The sequence below is a fragment of the Stenella coeruleoalba genome (genome assembly GCF_951394435.1).
Source record: "Stenella coeruleoalba genome assembly, chromosome: 8".
Lineage (NCBI taxonomy): Eukaryota > Metazoa > Chordata > Mammalia > Artiodactyla > Delphinidae > Stenella > Stenella coeruleoalba.
In genome coordinates this window covers 11,835,526-11,851,611 of record NC_137154.1, presented here as the reverse complement: position 1 = coordinate 11,851,611, position 16,086 = coordinate 11,835,526, and the positions used below count along the sequence as shown (strand labels likewise).

The 16,086-nt window shown below is 48.3% G+C and overlaps 1 protein-coding gene across 2 annotated transcripts; it reads left to right on the top strand.

The window, feature by feature from the left end:
- The first annotated feature begins 3,131 nt into the window (after positions 1 to 3,131).
- On the top strand, positions 3,132 to 14,947 carry SERPING1 (serpin family G member 1). 2 transcript variants are annotated; one of them, XM_079928213.1, is made up of 8 exons: positions 3,132 to 3,183; positions 3,703 to 3,777; positions 4,566 to 5,019; positions 6,382 to 6,516; positions 8,385 to 8,588; positions 8,785 to 8,924; positions 12,829 to 13,030; positions 14,443 to 14,947. In XM_079928213.1, exons 2-8 carry the CDS (start codon positions 3,727 to 3,729, stop codon positions 14,694 to 14,696), a joined length of 1,440 nt encoding a protein of 479 aa, XP_079784339.1. In that variant the 5' UTR covers positions 3,132 to 3,183; positions 3,703 to 3,726; the 3' UTR covers positions 14,697 to 14,947. The 2 variants fall into 2 exon arrangements, with proteins under 2 accessions (XP_079784339.1, XP_079784338.1); XM_079928212.1 differs by lacking the exon at positions 3,132 to 3,183 and having other exon boundaries at positions 3,602 to 3,777.
- Positions 14,948 to 16,086: the final 1,139 nt, after the last annotated feature.

Below are 16,086 nucleotides of genomic sequence, written 5' to 3'. Positions count from 1 at the left end.
CTGCATTGGGAGCATGGAGTCTTACCCACTGTGCCACCAGAGAAGTCCCTAACCAAAGCTTTATGTATATTGATCAATAATTCCCCATCCCCATCCCCGACCCATCCCTAGTAACTACCATTCCGATCTTTGATGTTGTGTGTGTGTGTGTGTGTGTGTGTGTGTGTAGTCGAGTAGGGGGTGTGTTGCTGGGCATACATAAGAGAAATGGTTGGCTCATGTCACACACGTCCTAGGTGAATTTGTGCACCTGGTCTACCTGGCAGGGCTAATCAGAAGAGATGTTTCCACTTCACTCTCATCTCTCCCAGACAAAAAATATTTGCATCTTTTCCTTTTTGGCAGGTCAACATCTGACATTACAGATTCTGGGCCCTGATCTATAGTAAATAAGAAATCAAAGAAAATTTTATTCTCCTCGAATGGTATTCCTCAGCCAGGGTTCTGAAGAGAGGATTGAGCCCTATTGCCCAAGATATTCTTTGTCCGTAATCATTCAACCTCTCTCTGCATCTATAGTGGTACTAGTTGTGCGCTATCTGTGAGAGAAATGAGGAAATAATCACCCAAATGATTCTCTGTCTTCTAAGAATCTGGTGACCCTAATTCTTCTGCCCAATTTCCAAGGTTGCGGCAATTTTTTTCAGAGGAGAAACTACAGGTGTACAGATTTTGAGAAAGCGTTTCACCCACAGCAATTTGTACCTTCTGTATCTGAGGACTCACCCAAGAGGAAAAACCTGAAAAACGCTCTGAGTACAGGGCTTCCCTGGTGGCACAGTGGTTGAGAATCTGCCTGCTAATGCAGAGGACATGGGTTCGAGCCCTGGTCTGGGAGGATCCCACATGTCATGGAGCAACTAGGCCTGTGAGCCACAACTAGTGAGCCTGCACGTCTGGAGCCCGTGCTCCGCAACAAGAGAGGCCGCGACAGTGAGAGGCCCGCGCACCGCGATGAAGAGTGGCCCCCACTTGCTGCAGTAGAGAAGGCCCTCGCACAGAAACAAAGACCCAACACAGCAAAAATTAATTAATTAATTAATAAACTCCTACCCCCAACATCTAAAAAAAAAAAACCTCTCTGAGTACAGAAAGAGCTTTAGTGAGAACTCATCCACCACTAGGAACCCCGTAGCAGGGAAAAGTCATGTACACATATGACACGGAGAACGAGCTTCCTGTGGGCTTATCCCTCCTCACCCATTGGAAGGGAAGGTTCTAATGGCAGAGAAACCCAGGACCTGCCCCCAATGGTGGGGAAAGGACTCAATTCACAACCCTAAGCTGATTGACTATTGGATCGCCCACACTAAGGAGAAATTGTGCAAACACCTGATTAGGTCAACCTCAGGCCATTCACTTTGAGGAAGGGCTTCAGCTTCGCTCCAGTTTCATCAGGCAGGACAGTATCCACAAAGCAGAGACACCCTCTACATGTCCAGAAGAGATGGCTTTGGCCGGAGAGCTGAGATGCCTAAAGGAGGTCGGGAAGACCTCTCCACTGGTCCTGGTCCACGCTGAGACTCTGGTCCACGGAGCACCACAGTCCTGCAGCCGGACACAGGATGTTCACTCTGCTGCTGGCTTTAGGCTAGCTCCTGGCACGTGCCAGGAGGCCATATATAAATCCTGTTAATACAGGATTTCGGGCTCAGAGAGACGTGGTCCACATCCTGGCTCTGTCACTTACTAGCTGTGTGATGTTGGATGAATCAAATAATTTCTGCTGAGTCTCATATTTTAAAAATTTGATTTCAGGTGGGATTAATATGAGCACCCACTTCACTGGTGTCATGAGAATTAATGAAAGGATGAATGAGGTTGATTTCCATCATCTTCTTTTTGTTTGGTTGACCCACAAGTTCGAAGGCCCCACCTTGGGCGCTGGGGATGGAGAAGGGGCACTGTGTGCGCAGCTGTTTCAACCATGGCACTGATGTGAAGGAACTTCCCCATGACTTTGGAGGTTCCCCAGTGGTTGCAGGGAATGAAGTACCTGCAAAGCTGGTGTCTTTGTCTTTTCCAAAGACACCCTTCCCCACCCCCAAGGAACCACACAAATATTCTCTCTCGTTTCTGTCCTTGGTCAACCCCTTAGAGTAGCAGTTCTGGCGCTTAGCAGCCAACTTTCCAGAATGTGCCAAATAGGACAGGCCCAGCAGTGAGGTGATCCTAGAACATCAGAGCTGTATCAGGTCATCAGAGACCACCTTGTTTTGCAGAGGTAGGGTTGCCAGATTTAGCAAATAGGACACAGAATGTCTAGTTAAATCTGAATTTCAGATAACAGACCAAAAACTATTTTTTTTAGTATAAGTAGGCCCCATATTGTGTGGGGCATATTTCCAAATAAACTTTTTTTCGTTTGTCTGAAATTCAAATTTAACTGGACTTCCTGTATTTTATCTGGCAACCATGAGAGGGGAGCTAGGTGCTGAGAGGGAAAGCAACTTGCCAGGGTCACACAGCAAGCCAGGTCTGTTGGCTCCCAGGCCACTCTCTCCCACCCTCAACACATATAGCCCAGCTTTGTGTTTTTCACTTAAGGTGAACGCTAGCTGGACTGGGTGCTTCAGATTCCTTGTCTGTTACAGAATGGAAGCACTCCGGGTTTCCAAGAGGAGAAGCAGACACCCATGGAGGAGAGTGGGGGTGGGGCTAGGACCTCAGGACGTCCAGTCCAGCCTTATTTTCAAGTGAGGGCTCTCCGAGTGAGCCAGCCATTTAAGGCTCTTAACTATCAAATGGGCACAGTCGGGCCTATTTCCAAAGGGTTACTTTGAGGATCCACTGAGATGAGCAATTCCGGGAAAGCTGGTTGCTTGTGAACTGTGGAGAACATGTTGTGTCTGTGCTGTTTCTATCATGACCCATAAAGATGCAGGAGGAGGCTTGGTCGTGTACAGCTGAGAGCTGCACCCAAGCTTCCCCACCCCCGGCTCCCAAGGGGCTTTGGGCTAAATTCCCCGCCTGGCTTACGAATCAGTATCCGTCCCATCCTGATTTACGGGAAATCACAGCAGCGATCAATCAGCCTTAATTTGTAACTGGGCAGTGTCCTGGGCCAGCCAATAGCTAAGACCGAACACCCGCCCCCACGCCGCCCCCCCACCCGCCCCGACGCTGTGTGACTATCCACTTAGTCTGCCCTGAAGCTGCCCAGTGACCGGGAGTTTGGCGCAGGTTTGGTGCTGGGGAGAAGGGTGTTGGGAGAAGGAGGTCTCCTCATCCTCATCTCCTTTTCCTCCACAGTGCCCCGCCCCCCCCTTTATCTCTGCAGTCTGTTTGCTTGCTTCCTCTTAAGACCCCTGCCTCCCCCTCCTTCCCCTCCATCTCCTCCCCCAGGGCTGTCGTGCCCAGCCCCCTCTGGACCTCCCCTCCTAGCAGGGCCCCTGGCCTCATTGTTTAGCTAAAGCAGGACCCTCTGGATGGAACAGATGGACGGAGACCCGGGCCTGGGGGGAAAGGAAAGGCCAGCCGGTGCCGGGAAAGGGAAGCGGTTTGAGGAAAACAAAACAGGGGGAGGAGCCAGGGAGAAGGTGGCCCCGGCACGGAGGAGGGAGGGGGCGGGATTCGCAGAGAGGGGTTAGGGCCGCGAATGGAATGGGGGCGGGCCCCGGGGTGGGGCGGCGCGGGGCGGGGTGGAGGCCCCCTAGGCCCGAGGCTCGGAGCTGGCACCGACGACGGTGGCTGGCTCTGCAGGTCTGGGCTGACGTCGCCGCCCAGATGGCCTCCAGGCTGACCCCGCTGACCCTCCTGCTGCTGCTGCTGGCTGGGGTGAGTGACCCCTTCGTGAGGTGGGGGAGGGGAGGGGGGTGCTGAGGATTAACCCTTCAGGCTCCGGAGAATGAGGAGAGCTCCTCTTGGGCTCAGCAAGTGTGATCCTAGCGCCGGAGTTCGTACCGAGCATGGGAAGAGCGGGGATTCAGACCCACGCAGCGTCTAATCCTGACTCGCTACGGTACCAGCTGCGCTGGCCTTGAGCCAGTCACTTCTCCGAGGCTACCTGTCCTGATTTACGAAGTGGAGAATAAAGCAGAAGGATCAAAGAGGGGAAGGAGATGGGCAGCATGTTGCGATATTAAAAGCAAGGGGTTGTTGAGGAAAACTGAGCTGCGGAATGGAGGTTGGGCTGCCGAGACCTAGGCTCTCCGCCGTGGTCTGGGAGGTCAGGGATAGGGGATGAGCCCAGGACAAAGGTGGGTGCCTAACTTTGGCGTGTGCACTCAGTGTATGTGTGTGAAGTTGACACTGGCAGTGCCCTTTGAGATGTATCAGATGATGTGGTAGTGATCAAGGATCTGGAATCAGACCCAAGTTTGACTCCTAGTTTTTCCTTCCACTTCCCTTGAGACCCTGGGCTAGTTACTTAATTTGTCTCGGCATCAGTTTCCTTTACCAGTGAAATGGGATAATACACACTTTCTCTGAAGGAATTACTGGTGGTGGCTCCAGGGCAGGCCCCTCTGCCACCAGGCTTTCCCTGGAATAATTCTCTTCCTGCTTTGAGTGTTTGAAGGGGACTGTGCCTCATAATAAAAGAAAGAAAGTCTCTTGAACCACAGGATAGAGCCTCCTCAAATCTGATTGGTATCAGCCCCGTGGATCCAGAGAGCTTACAAGGAGGGGAAAGTGAAGGAGATATCCCCAAAGGAGATATTCCCAACAATGTATCCATTAAAGACACCGAGGGCTCTTCCACGCTGCTGAAAACCAACTTGACCATCGAAACAGTCAATACCACCCAGCCCTTCAACCAGTCCACCACCCAGCCCTTCAACCAGTCCACCACTCAGCCCATCCAACCAACAACCCAGGCCACTACTAAGTCCTTCTGCCCAGCGCCTGTCACCTCCTGCTCTGACTTGGAGAGTCATTCAGCAGAGGCCGTGCTGGGGGAGGCTTTGACAGATTTCTCCCTGAATCTCTACCACACTTTCTCAGTAATGAAGAAGGAGGAGACCAACATTGTCTTTTCCCCGTTCAGCATCGCCAGCCTCCTCACTCAAGTCCTGCTCGGTAAGAACCTGAGTTCTCTCCAGGTTACGTGTTAGATGTTCGCATGAGGGGGGTACGTATCCAGATACATACACAGCTATCTATGCCTCTGGAAGGAAGCTGTAAAAATGGGCTACATCGGGGGTGAGGGAGGGGAATGTTTTTATTCTGGAACTTTCATTTATTCTTTCATTTAACAATGATGTAATAGGCACTATTGCTTATAAAATCCTATGGACTGTACAAGAACATATTAAATAAGGTCTGAGCCACCAGTCATGGTTCCAGGTAAGGCCATAAGGAAGATGAATGATAAGAGAGAGATGCAGAGTAGAATCATGATAATGCTGCTTCTTAGCTGTGTGACCTTGGGCAGATCAGTTAACTTCTCTGAGCCTGAGTCCTTCTGTGTAAAATGGAAATGGTTGTAGTGACCTAAAAAAAATTAAGCAGATAGCCCAGTGCCTGATGTGGTAGGAGGTCAAAAAATGTTAATTCGTCTGCTTTCCTGAGAGATCACAATCAAGTCCCCTGGGGTAATTACCCTAGGAATGGCACCAACAAAGTGCTACAGCAGTGGAAACAGCTGTCACTCCAAGGGGGAATTCCAGGAAGGCTACTGGAGACAATACAGTGAGCACATAAGAACATTTCTTCTGTAGTCCCAGAATCCTAACATCCCTAGCCTGTACCCACTGGATGCCAGTAGCACCCCACCCCCCAGTTATGATAGCCAAAATGTCTCCACATGTGGCCAAATGTCCCCTGGGAGGCACATTTCAACTGATTGGTTTCGGTTAATTTTTTTATTGCCCAAAAGATATGGCTTGAATCTTTTCTCCATCCTCCAATTATTAACTCTGTGATCTTAAAATTAGTAGATTACTTACTCTCTTAAACCTCAGTTTTCTCATCTGTGTAACGGGGATAGGAACTGTCCTTACGTAAAAGGGTTATGGTGAAGATTCAATGAGATAATATGGGAGAAGCACTTATGATGCCTGGAATGAAGTAAGTGCTCGATACATTTTATCTATTACTGCACAGAAGATGTGTACAATAAGTATTCAATAATGAAAAACCTGAACCAACTAAATAATAGGTCATGTGGAACAGGCAGCGATTGGACCAGGCTTTGGATGATGAGTGGTATTAAAGTTAGGTAAGAAAACGGAGGAAGAAAGTATTCAGAGCCCTAGAAAATCCTGTGATTATTCATAATTCCCCCACCCTTCTCTTTCTGACATGTATTATCTTCCCAAACACTTCTGGCTCTGATGATATGGGATTCCCCCCATTGCAGCCTGGTCCCTCAACCCTGGTCCCCAACGGTGGTTTTCCACTCCTCCTGCAGTTGCCCCTTGTCTCTGCTGTTTGTTGTAGGGGCTAGAGGAGAAACCAAGGAAAGCCTGGAGCGACTCCTCTCTTACCCCGAAGACTTTACCTGTGTCCACCAGGCCCTGAAGGCCTCCAGGTCCAAAGGCTTTACCACAGTCTCTCAAATCTTCCACAGCCCAGGTGAGTTCCCCGGGGAAGGATGGCAGGTGCTGAGCTGGGTCCTCAGGATTTTGATGGAGACCCAGCACTGGGGAAAGAGAGGACAGAGGGAATGTTAGAACTAGAATAGGGGGACGGAATGCAGAGCAGGTTGGGGCCTCAGAAATATCAAGTGTCTCATGGGAGCTGGATAGGTCCCCTGGTGAGACCTTGGACAAGTCATCTGCATTCATCAACTCCATCTAAAGTAAGAATAGCTTTCTACCGCGATGAAGAGTGGCCCCACTTGCCACAACTAGAGAAAGCCCTCGCACAGAAACGAAGACCCAACACAGCAAAAATAAATAAATTAATTAATAAACTCCTACCCCCAACGTCTTCTTTAAAAAAAAAAAAAGAATAGCCTTCTGCATTCAGTAACAGAGAGGGCTGGAGAGCTTTAGACATAAAATAGACAAAAAATGCATGTCAATCTGGGAGTTCCCTGGTGGTCCAGTGGTTAAGACTCTCATCTTTCACTGCTGTGGTCACGGGTTCAATCCCTGGTTGGGGAACTAAGATCCTGCAAACTGCAAGGCCGAAAAGAAAAGTTTGTTAATCTGGGTCAGGGGGTCTAGGGACTCCTATTCTTTGTACTTGCGTGTTATGTGACTTTGTTGTCATTTATATATATTACATTATTAGGTAGGTAATCAGAGCAATAAGCTTCCAAAATGACCTAATGCAGTTCTTTTAAATTTTGCTCCCCAGAGCCCTAGGGTTCTGCAGAGCTGCTGCAGAAGTCCTGGTGGGAGTAAGGAGTTAGGGAGGCTGAGTGGGAAGTGAGGTGTCACTTCCTGTGAGAGGGAGATGAAGCCAGGTGGGCTTTGAACTCCCACCAGCCTCAACCAGAGCCCTTTTGTATTGTGGGCTTCAGACATGACTATATTTGAAACCTCAGTTCTGCTGAGCTTAAAAATTACAAATTTAGTGTGATTTTCCTCTTTGAATAAGGAAAAAGAATTCCCTGTCTTTTATTTTTTTTTACTATAAAAGCAATGTTCATTCATTGTAGAAAAGTGAGAAAATATTGGAATTCCCTGGTGGTCCAGTGGTTAGGACTCTGTGCTTCCACTGCAGGGGGCATGGGTTCGATCCCTGGTCGGGGAACTAAGATCCCGCATGCCGCTCGGCGTGGCCAAAAAAAAAAAAAAATACAACAAACAGAAAAATAACCTGAGAACATATAGGAAAGAAAAAAGAAAGAAAGAAAGAAAACTCACCTATCACACCATTATCTAAAAAAAAAAACCCAAAAACCCTCTTTTTAGAGATGGGAAAAATATGGCTTAGAGGGATTCAAGAAATGTTGCATTTACTTATTTGCTATAAATCAGATTTATCCTCTGTCTTGCTAGGTTGGTGGAAAATACAGCTGCATTCAATATTATCTATTTAGTCCAGGAAAAATTTCTCTTTCAAACACTTTTTTTCTTTGGTGGACCTGGGCTTTGAAGAGCAAAACCCAGGAAGTCTTGTCACACACCTTCCAGTGAGGCTGAAAAGCAGAGTCTGTTCCCTGTTGAATTAAGGGAAGAAAAGAGGGAAAATACAGGCAAATGGAAGTTAAGATCTCAAAGAGTTACCTTGCCAAGCCGTGGTCCCATGGCAGATAGAGGCAGTGAAAGCCTGGGATGAGTTCTTCGGCTCTTAGCTCAGGATTTGCCTTCTCTGGGTCTCACTGAGCACATCAGTAAGAGGACTGGGCTGGACCCCTGCTCCGACATAGTATGTCCATTGGAGCAGAAAGAGTGATGGGAAACGAGCCCCCTCTCCAAGCCTGCTCCTGAAAGGGGAGAGAGTGTTCCGGGATCTCATGCCTCCCTCTCTCAACCTGCTTCCGGGGCCAGACCTGGCTATAAGGGACACCTTTGCGAATGCCTCTCGGAGCCTGTATGGCAACAGCCCCAAAGCCCTGGCACATGACAGTAAAGTCAACTTGGAGCTCATCAACGCCTGGGTGGCCGAGGAGACCAACCACAAGATCAGGCAACTGCTGGATAGCCTGCCCGATGACTTCCGCCTGGTCCTTCTCAACGCTATCTACCTGAGTGGTAAGGGGGCCCTGGACCAGGGTGTCTTCCCGTCCTGAGTTCCACCTTCTCCTCCTGGCTTAAAACCCACTCGACCCCAAGTTCCACGACTGGATCCCATGGTACCTGTCCCACCCCTTGCTAACAGAACCTTTAACTCCACTTCATCCTCTCCCCACCTGCATTAGAGTAACCCTTCCCCCACTCTTCCCTCTAGCCAAGTGGAAGACAACATTTAACCACAGCAGAACAAATATGAAGGGCTTTTACAGCAGATCCTCTGTGATAAAAGTGCCCATGATGAACAGCAAGAAGTACCCTGTGGCCCATTTCACAGACCCGACTTTGAAGGCCAAGGTGAGTTCTCGGCCCTTCGCACTCCTGTTTCAGAACCTCTTGCGTATCCTGACTTTCCTGCCATGGCTCCATCGGTGTGGGGCATAGCCTTACCCTTAATCATCATTTCAACTGCTTCTGACTCTATTTCCACCCTATCTTTTCTCCTTCTCCCCCTCTCCAGCCTTGGCCGAGGCAGGCATTATATATTTGAGGTTGGAAAGCAGGATTCTAAAATTTCTTCATGCATCTCTACTGCATTGAATGGCAGAAAGTGAGTCGTGTTCCTATTCTGTGCCTCTGTTTCTCTTTCCAGTCTACCCACCAGTAGGCCCTGCTGGCTTAGTAAGTCCTCTGTGTGTGTACGTGTGTACGGCATGCATCTGTATGTGTACACATGTCTAGGTATATCCATGCATTCATGTATGTGGTAAGTGCATGTGTGTGCATGTGTTAAATGGCTTAAGTTCCTTAGCAGAAATTGAACAGTATGATTTCAGTGGATGAGGAGGGAGGGAAGAGAGAACATGGAGCCCAGAAGATTCTAGTTAGTAAACTGTCTCATGCCCGATGACCAGATATTTCTGCCTTGTTAGGACAGCAAGACACAGAACTATGAGACAGCAAACAATGGGAGATACCCAGTGGCTTGGTACCAGTCTGAGAAATAGCGGATCTGTTCTGGAACATGCCAGGCTTGTTTCCACCTCGGGAGCTTTCCCTGGCTTTTCCCTCTGCCTGGACGCTCTTCACTCAGCTTTTCACATAACTTGTTCCTTCTGCTCATCTGGCATCAGCTAAGAGGCCACCTTTGTGGAGACGCCTTCCCCCTCCTTAAAGTACCTCTTCCTCACCCTGTAACATCATCCTGTTTTTGTTTTTTTTTAAAAAATTTTTTTTGTGGTACGCGGGCCTCTCACTGCTGTGGCCTCTCCTGTTGCGGAGCACAGGCTCCAGACGCGCAGGCCCAGCGGCCATGGCTCACGGGCCCAGCCGCTCCGCGGCATGTGGGATCTTCCCGGACCAGGGCACGAACCCGTGTCCCCTGCATCGGCAGGTGGACCCTCAACCGCTGCGCCACCAGGGAAGCCCATCCTGTTTTATTATATCCATGGTACTTATCACTATCTGAATTATGTTGTTTACTTGCTTATTTGATTGCAGTATTATCTATCTCCCTGAGATAGTCTCTTTCCTTGGGATCAGAGACCTTACCTCTTTTTTTGCCTACTATATCTGAGGGCCTAGAACAATACCACATATAATAAGTGCTCATTATGTCTGCTGAATAAATGAATGAATTCAATGGAAGATGCGAAAGGGAGCAATTCCCTTAGTATGAATGGCTAGGAAGACGTCACAGAGGTGGGTACTTTTGACCACTCTTAACCATTCATGCACTTTTCTACCCTTCCATCCATCCGTCCCTATCCAATGGCTTTGAACATTCCCAGCTATTTAACAGAACCAGAATATATGCATAAGGCAGAGAAGAGTGAATATACACGGCCGGTTCAGGGCATCACTCTAACTCAGAGTATATAGGGGAGAATATCAATGTGAGAGTTTTTTTTAATTAATTTATTTATTTTTGCTGTGTTGGGTCTTCGTTTCTGTGCGAGGGCTTTCTCTAGTTGCGGCAAGCAGGGGCCACTCTTCATGGTGGTGCGCAGGCCTCTCACTATCGCAGCCTCTCTTGTTGTGGAGCACAGGCTCCAGACGCACAGGCTCAGTAGTTGTGGCTCATGGGCCTAGTTGCTCCGCGGCATGTTGGATCTTCCCGGACCAGGGCTTGAACCCGTGTCCCCTGCATTGGCAGGCAGATTCTCAACCACTGCGCCACCAGAGAAGCCCCAATGTGAGGGTTTTTTAATGGCAAAGAAGGAGTTTCATGCAAAAAAAAAACCCACTCCTTACAGTTTCGTGGGTTTTAAACAAATACTTGATTTAATATATTCATGTTATAAATTCAAAATCAAAGTTTTACTTAAGCCTTTAAATTTTTAGCTGAATTTGCTACATTATTAATCATAATATTTATATAAAACACTAACTTTCATTTGTTCTTCAATTAAGCTATTTTGAACAGATTAAACTCCTTTAAACCATTTGTTTCATTTACAAATATGGTTAATTAATATTCCCCTAAGCATTTTGAGCTTATGTATATACTTTATAAATACTTCATACATTTGATATACTTGATTTTCTCTTTTAGCATGTCAGATACCTGACAGAACAGAATTACAGCCCTGCTTGGCCATATCTTGCTAGCACCTAAAGCCCACTTGTGAATTGAAAATTCAATCTGAAGAGTAAATCAACTTTCAGTCGACATCTCAACATCATTCTCAAACCAAATGAAATTATCCCACACCTTTTTGTTCAAAAGCATAAAACTAGCATGTCTGATTCTCTTAAAAATTATAAACGCTATTTTAAATAACAAACACAGATTGCTCTGAACTTATCACCTGGTGTTAATACTACAGAGTTGGCTTATTTTGTTATTCCCATACTTCATTCTAAATTTTCCTGGGATTTAAAGAGTATTTACCCAATGAAGGGGGATAGGTTTACCAACTCAGGTATGCTGAGGTTGTTGGCTTGAAAATTCAAGACCACAGTGTGGTAATTTTTTGGTCACAGAGACAAGGTCTGTACACAGGACGTGAAGGGTGTGTACTGCCAGATGAGTGTACCCTGTCTAGAGCCTCTGTCAACAGGTATCCCCATGTCCATGCTCTTCAGGTGATAAATCAGTGTACAACCTGCTTCTTGTGGACCATTTTTTCAATTCCAACAGTAGATTGTTGTCAGTTAATTTCTTCATTGCCCAATTGAATTCTGCATTCTAGATGATTCTTGTCCATCTCTCAACCTCAGCCATAATGCCATGTCAGTAATAATCTCTCATATCCTATTAGTTTCTCAGTCCTGGTACTATTGACATTTGGGGTTCGATGATTCTTCATGATAAGATGCTGTCCCTGGCATTGTAGGATTTAGCAGCATCCCTGGCTCCTACCCACTAGATGCCAGTAGCACTGTGAGCTCCTGTTTCTGCCAGCTCCAAACATTGCCAGATGTCCACTGGGGGCAAATTTGCCCTGAGCTGAGAACAGCCCTGTATTGGACTTGTGGGTCCTGCATTTCTCTCATGCTTCTATCTGGCCGTCAGCTGTAAGTCCTTCTAGTGAAACTAACTGAAAAGGTAGGCTAGGATCAGCTGGTACCCAATCTTGAATGCCAGACCGAGAGTTTATACTTAATCTCGGGGCAGTGAAAAGCCATCAAAAGTCTTTGAAAGGACGAACCTGATGACTGTGGTGGTACATTATGCACATTATATACTTTATGCACAACATACTTGAAAGGAACTGGGCTCAGAGAGATCGAATCGCTTGCCTGTAGTGCATAGTCACTCAGCATTAGAGTCAGGATGTGATCCTCAGCCTGTGTGATCAAAACTCGTGCTCGGACTTCCCTGGTGGTGCAGTGGTTGAGAGTCCGCCTGCCGATGCAGGGGACACGGGTTCGTGCCCCGGTCCGGGAAGATCCCACATGGCGCGGCGCGGCTGGGCCCGTGAGCCATGGCCGCTGAGCCTGTGCGTCCGGAGTCTGTGCTCCGCAACGGGAGAGGCCACAACAGTGAGAGGCCCGCGTACCGCAAAAAAAAAAAAAAAAAAAAAAACACCTCGTGCTCATTCCTCTGCCTCTCACCAGCACAGGGTTAGACCAGCACTGTTCACCCAGCTGGCATCCTCATCTCATGGCAAAGCCTGGGAGCCTAGTTATGGCCGCTGCTTGTTGAAACAGTACAGACTGTAGCAGCGGACTGAAGACCAGCCTCGGGGCACAGAGGGTAGGAGCCAGGAGAGAGCTGGGGTAGGAAGACTGACAATGTGCTTGTCTTACTCTCCAGGTGGGCCGTCTGCAGCTGTCCCACAACCTGAGCTTTGTGATCCTGGTGCCCCAGACCTTGAAACACCGTCTTGAAGACATGGAGCAGGCTCTCAGCCCCCCTGTCTTCAAGGCCATCATGAGGAAGCTGGAGTCGGCCAAGTTCCATCCTACTCACCTGATGATGCCTCGCATCAAAGTAAAGAGCAACCAGGACCTGCTGGGTGAGCCCTGGCAGGACTGATCCTAGGCCATCAGAGGAGAAGAGGTTGTGATGGTGGGCTAGGGGTGGAGGAATTCCGTGAACCCTCTCATCCGTAATCTCAGGTTGCCCCTCAATCCTCTGATTATCCCACTGAATCGTGGAGGAAGCTGAGACTCAGAAAGTTTGCATGACTTACGCAAGGTCCCTTAAGCTGGTTAGAAGTGAGCCGGAGCCCCAGTATAGGTCTACAGCCGTCCCACCTGTTTCCATTGCGGTCCCTTGTGACATAGACCCTGGGAACAGGTCACCGAGGTGGGAGTGGATGCTCCTCCCTCAGAGACGTGTCATAAAACTCAACCACCCCACAGTATATGCAAGAAGCTCTCTACTAAAAGGGTCTGGAGGCTTCTGAGCTTAGGGGAGTCAACAGATACTCTGTTTCCTAACCTTAGACCTCACTTCCTGATCTTTGACGTCATGTCCAAATATATCACTTCATTTTCTGTTATAGAACTTGACTTCCTAATAGATGACCTTGTTTCCTAGTATATGACATCACACCCTTGTATGTGACCTCATTTGAGAACATATGTCCTCTTTCCAATACATTACCTCACTTCCAAGGGCCTTGTTGATAAGGAAGCAATGGCATCACTTTTCAGGGTTTTGGGGGTCGGGGGCAAGGCTTCTCACCACTTGAGAGAAAGTGGTGGTTGGAGTGAAGACGGGCCCACTGTTAGAGGATCCCATGAACTGGACCGGAAGGCACATTATAATGCGATTATAATTTGATAAACAAGGAGGAGGAGGAGAAAGAGGGAATTGGAACTTGGGACAAACCCAGAAAATTCAGGACAAACGTCTCCAACAGCTGAGGGTTTTGTGCTGGTTTTTTTTTTAATTGCAGTATTTTTAAAAATATTTTAAATTATTATTTTTTAATTTAACTTTTAAAATTTTTATACAATTTTATGTTTTATTTTTTGGCTGCATTGCGTCTTCGTTGCTGCACGCGGGCTTTCTTTGGTTGCAGCGAGTGCGGGGCTACTCTTCATTGCGGCGTGCGGGCTTCTCATTGCAGTGACTCCTCTTGTTGCGGAGCACGGGCTGTGGACGCGTGGACTCAGTAGTTGCAGCACGTGGGCCCTAGAGTGCGCAGGCGTCAGTAGTTGTGGCGTGTGGTCTCAGTAGTTGTGGCGCACGGGCTTAGTTGCTCTGCAGCATGTGGGGTCTTCCCAGACCAGGGCTCGAGCCCACGTCCCCTGCATTGGCAGGTGGATTCTTAACCACTGCGCCACCAAGGAAGTCCCTTTTGTACAATTTTTAAAGGTTACTTTCCATTTACAGTTACTACGAAACATTGGCTGTATTCCCCGTGTTGTACCATCGTGCTGGTCTTTGACTTACTGTTTTTCTCTGGTTATGCCCTAGAATTCTTTGACTTTACCTACAACCTCAACCTGTGCGGGCTGACAGAGGACCCGGACCTGCAGCTTTCTGCGATGCAGCATCAGTCCGTGCTGGAGCTGACGGAGAGCGGGGTGGAGGCGGCTGCGGCCTCCGCTATCTCTGTGGCCCGCAGTTTGCTGGTCTTTGAAGTGCAGCAGCCCTTCCTCTTTGTGCTCTGGGACCAGCAGCACAAGTTCCCCGTCTTCATGGGGCGGATATATGACCCCAGGACCTGAGACCTGCGGGAGGCCAACCAGGGCAAGCCCGACCCCTCTGGCCTCAGCTCTTCTAGTCGCAGCCCTGCTGCTGCCTGCCTGGACTTGTCCCCAGCTGCCTCGCATCTCAGGTCTGCCCTCCACCTGAAGGGCTCCCGTGGGGTCTGGTGAGGGGACCTGCTTCTATCATCCCTTCCCTGTGACTCTCCAAAGCACTTTTTGCAGCTTTCTCTGGTACAAATACAGCAGACCCTACAAATAAAACCTGGCAGACATGACTTCCTCTCTCATCTGCCTTTCAACTTCAGAGGACTAGGGCTTCCGAGGCCCCTATATCGGCTAGCTATTGCTGTAACAAGTCACTCCAAACTTAGTGGCTTAAAATAGCAAGTATTTATAATTTCACATAAGTCTGGGGGTTAGGGCTGAGTGGTCTTGCTGATCTGGGACGGACCTGGCTGACCTTCCCTGGGCTCGCTCATACATCTGTAATAGTTGGTGGGTTGGTTGGGGATGACTGATCTACGATGGCCTCAGCTGGAACACCTTGGCTGTCCTCTGCATGTCTCCGGCATCCTTCCAGCAGTGCTAGCCTGCAGTGGCAGAGTTCCAAGTGAGGAGTCAAAGACAGGCAGTCTTTTTCACACCCTGCACCTCTGCTTGCGTCACATTTACCATTGTCCCATCAGCCAAAGCAAGTCACATGGCCAGACCCAGAGTTAGAGTGGAAAGGCACTACAAAGTGGCAGGGCAGAGTCATTAAGTGGGGGCTTTTCATGCAATCCATTTAGCACAGCCCCTATCTCGCTTATTTGTTTGCAAGAACTGTGACAACAGTAATAACAGTAGCTAACATTGCTGGGAACTTACACAGGCTATCTGCTAAGAGCTTTGCAGACATTTAATCCTCACAACAACTTTATATGGTCAACTCTAAACTCAGAAAGGCTGTCTTGCTCAAAGTCCTGCAGTTAGATGGCAGAACTGGGATTTGAAAGCACATCCTTATGACTCTGAAGTCTAAGCTCAAACCCACTCTCTTCTATGTCTCTGCCTTTCTATCTTCAAGTCCTGCCTTTTCTTCATATTTTATTTGCTCAACCAACTGATTGAGTACCTAGCATGTGTCTGGCACTACACTAAGCACAGAGGATATAAAGATGACTTAAACCTAATGTCTGCCTTTAAAACCTATCGCTTGGGACTTCCTTGGTGGTCCAGTGGGTAAGACTCCACGCTCCCAATGCAGGGGGCCCAGGTTCGATCCCTGGTCGGGGAACTACATCCCACATGCATGCCTCAACCAAGAGCCCACATGCTGCAACTAAGAGCCCGCCTGCTGCAACTAAAGAGCCCACATGCTGCAACGAAGATCCCATGTGCTGCAACTAAGACCTGACACAGGCAAAAT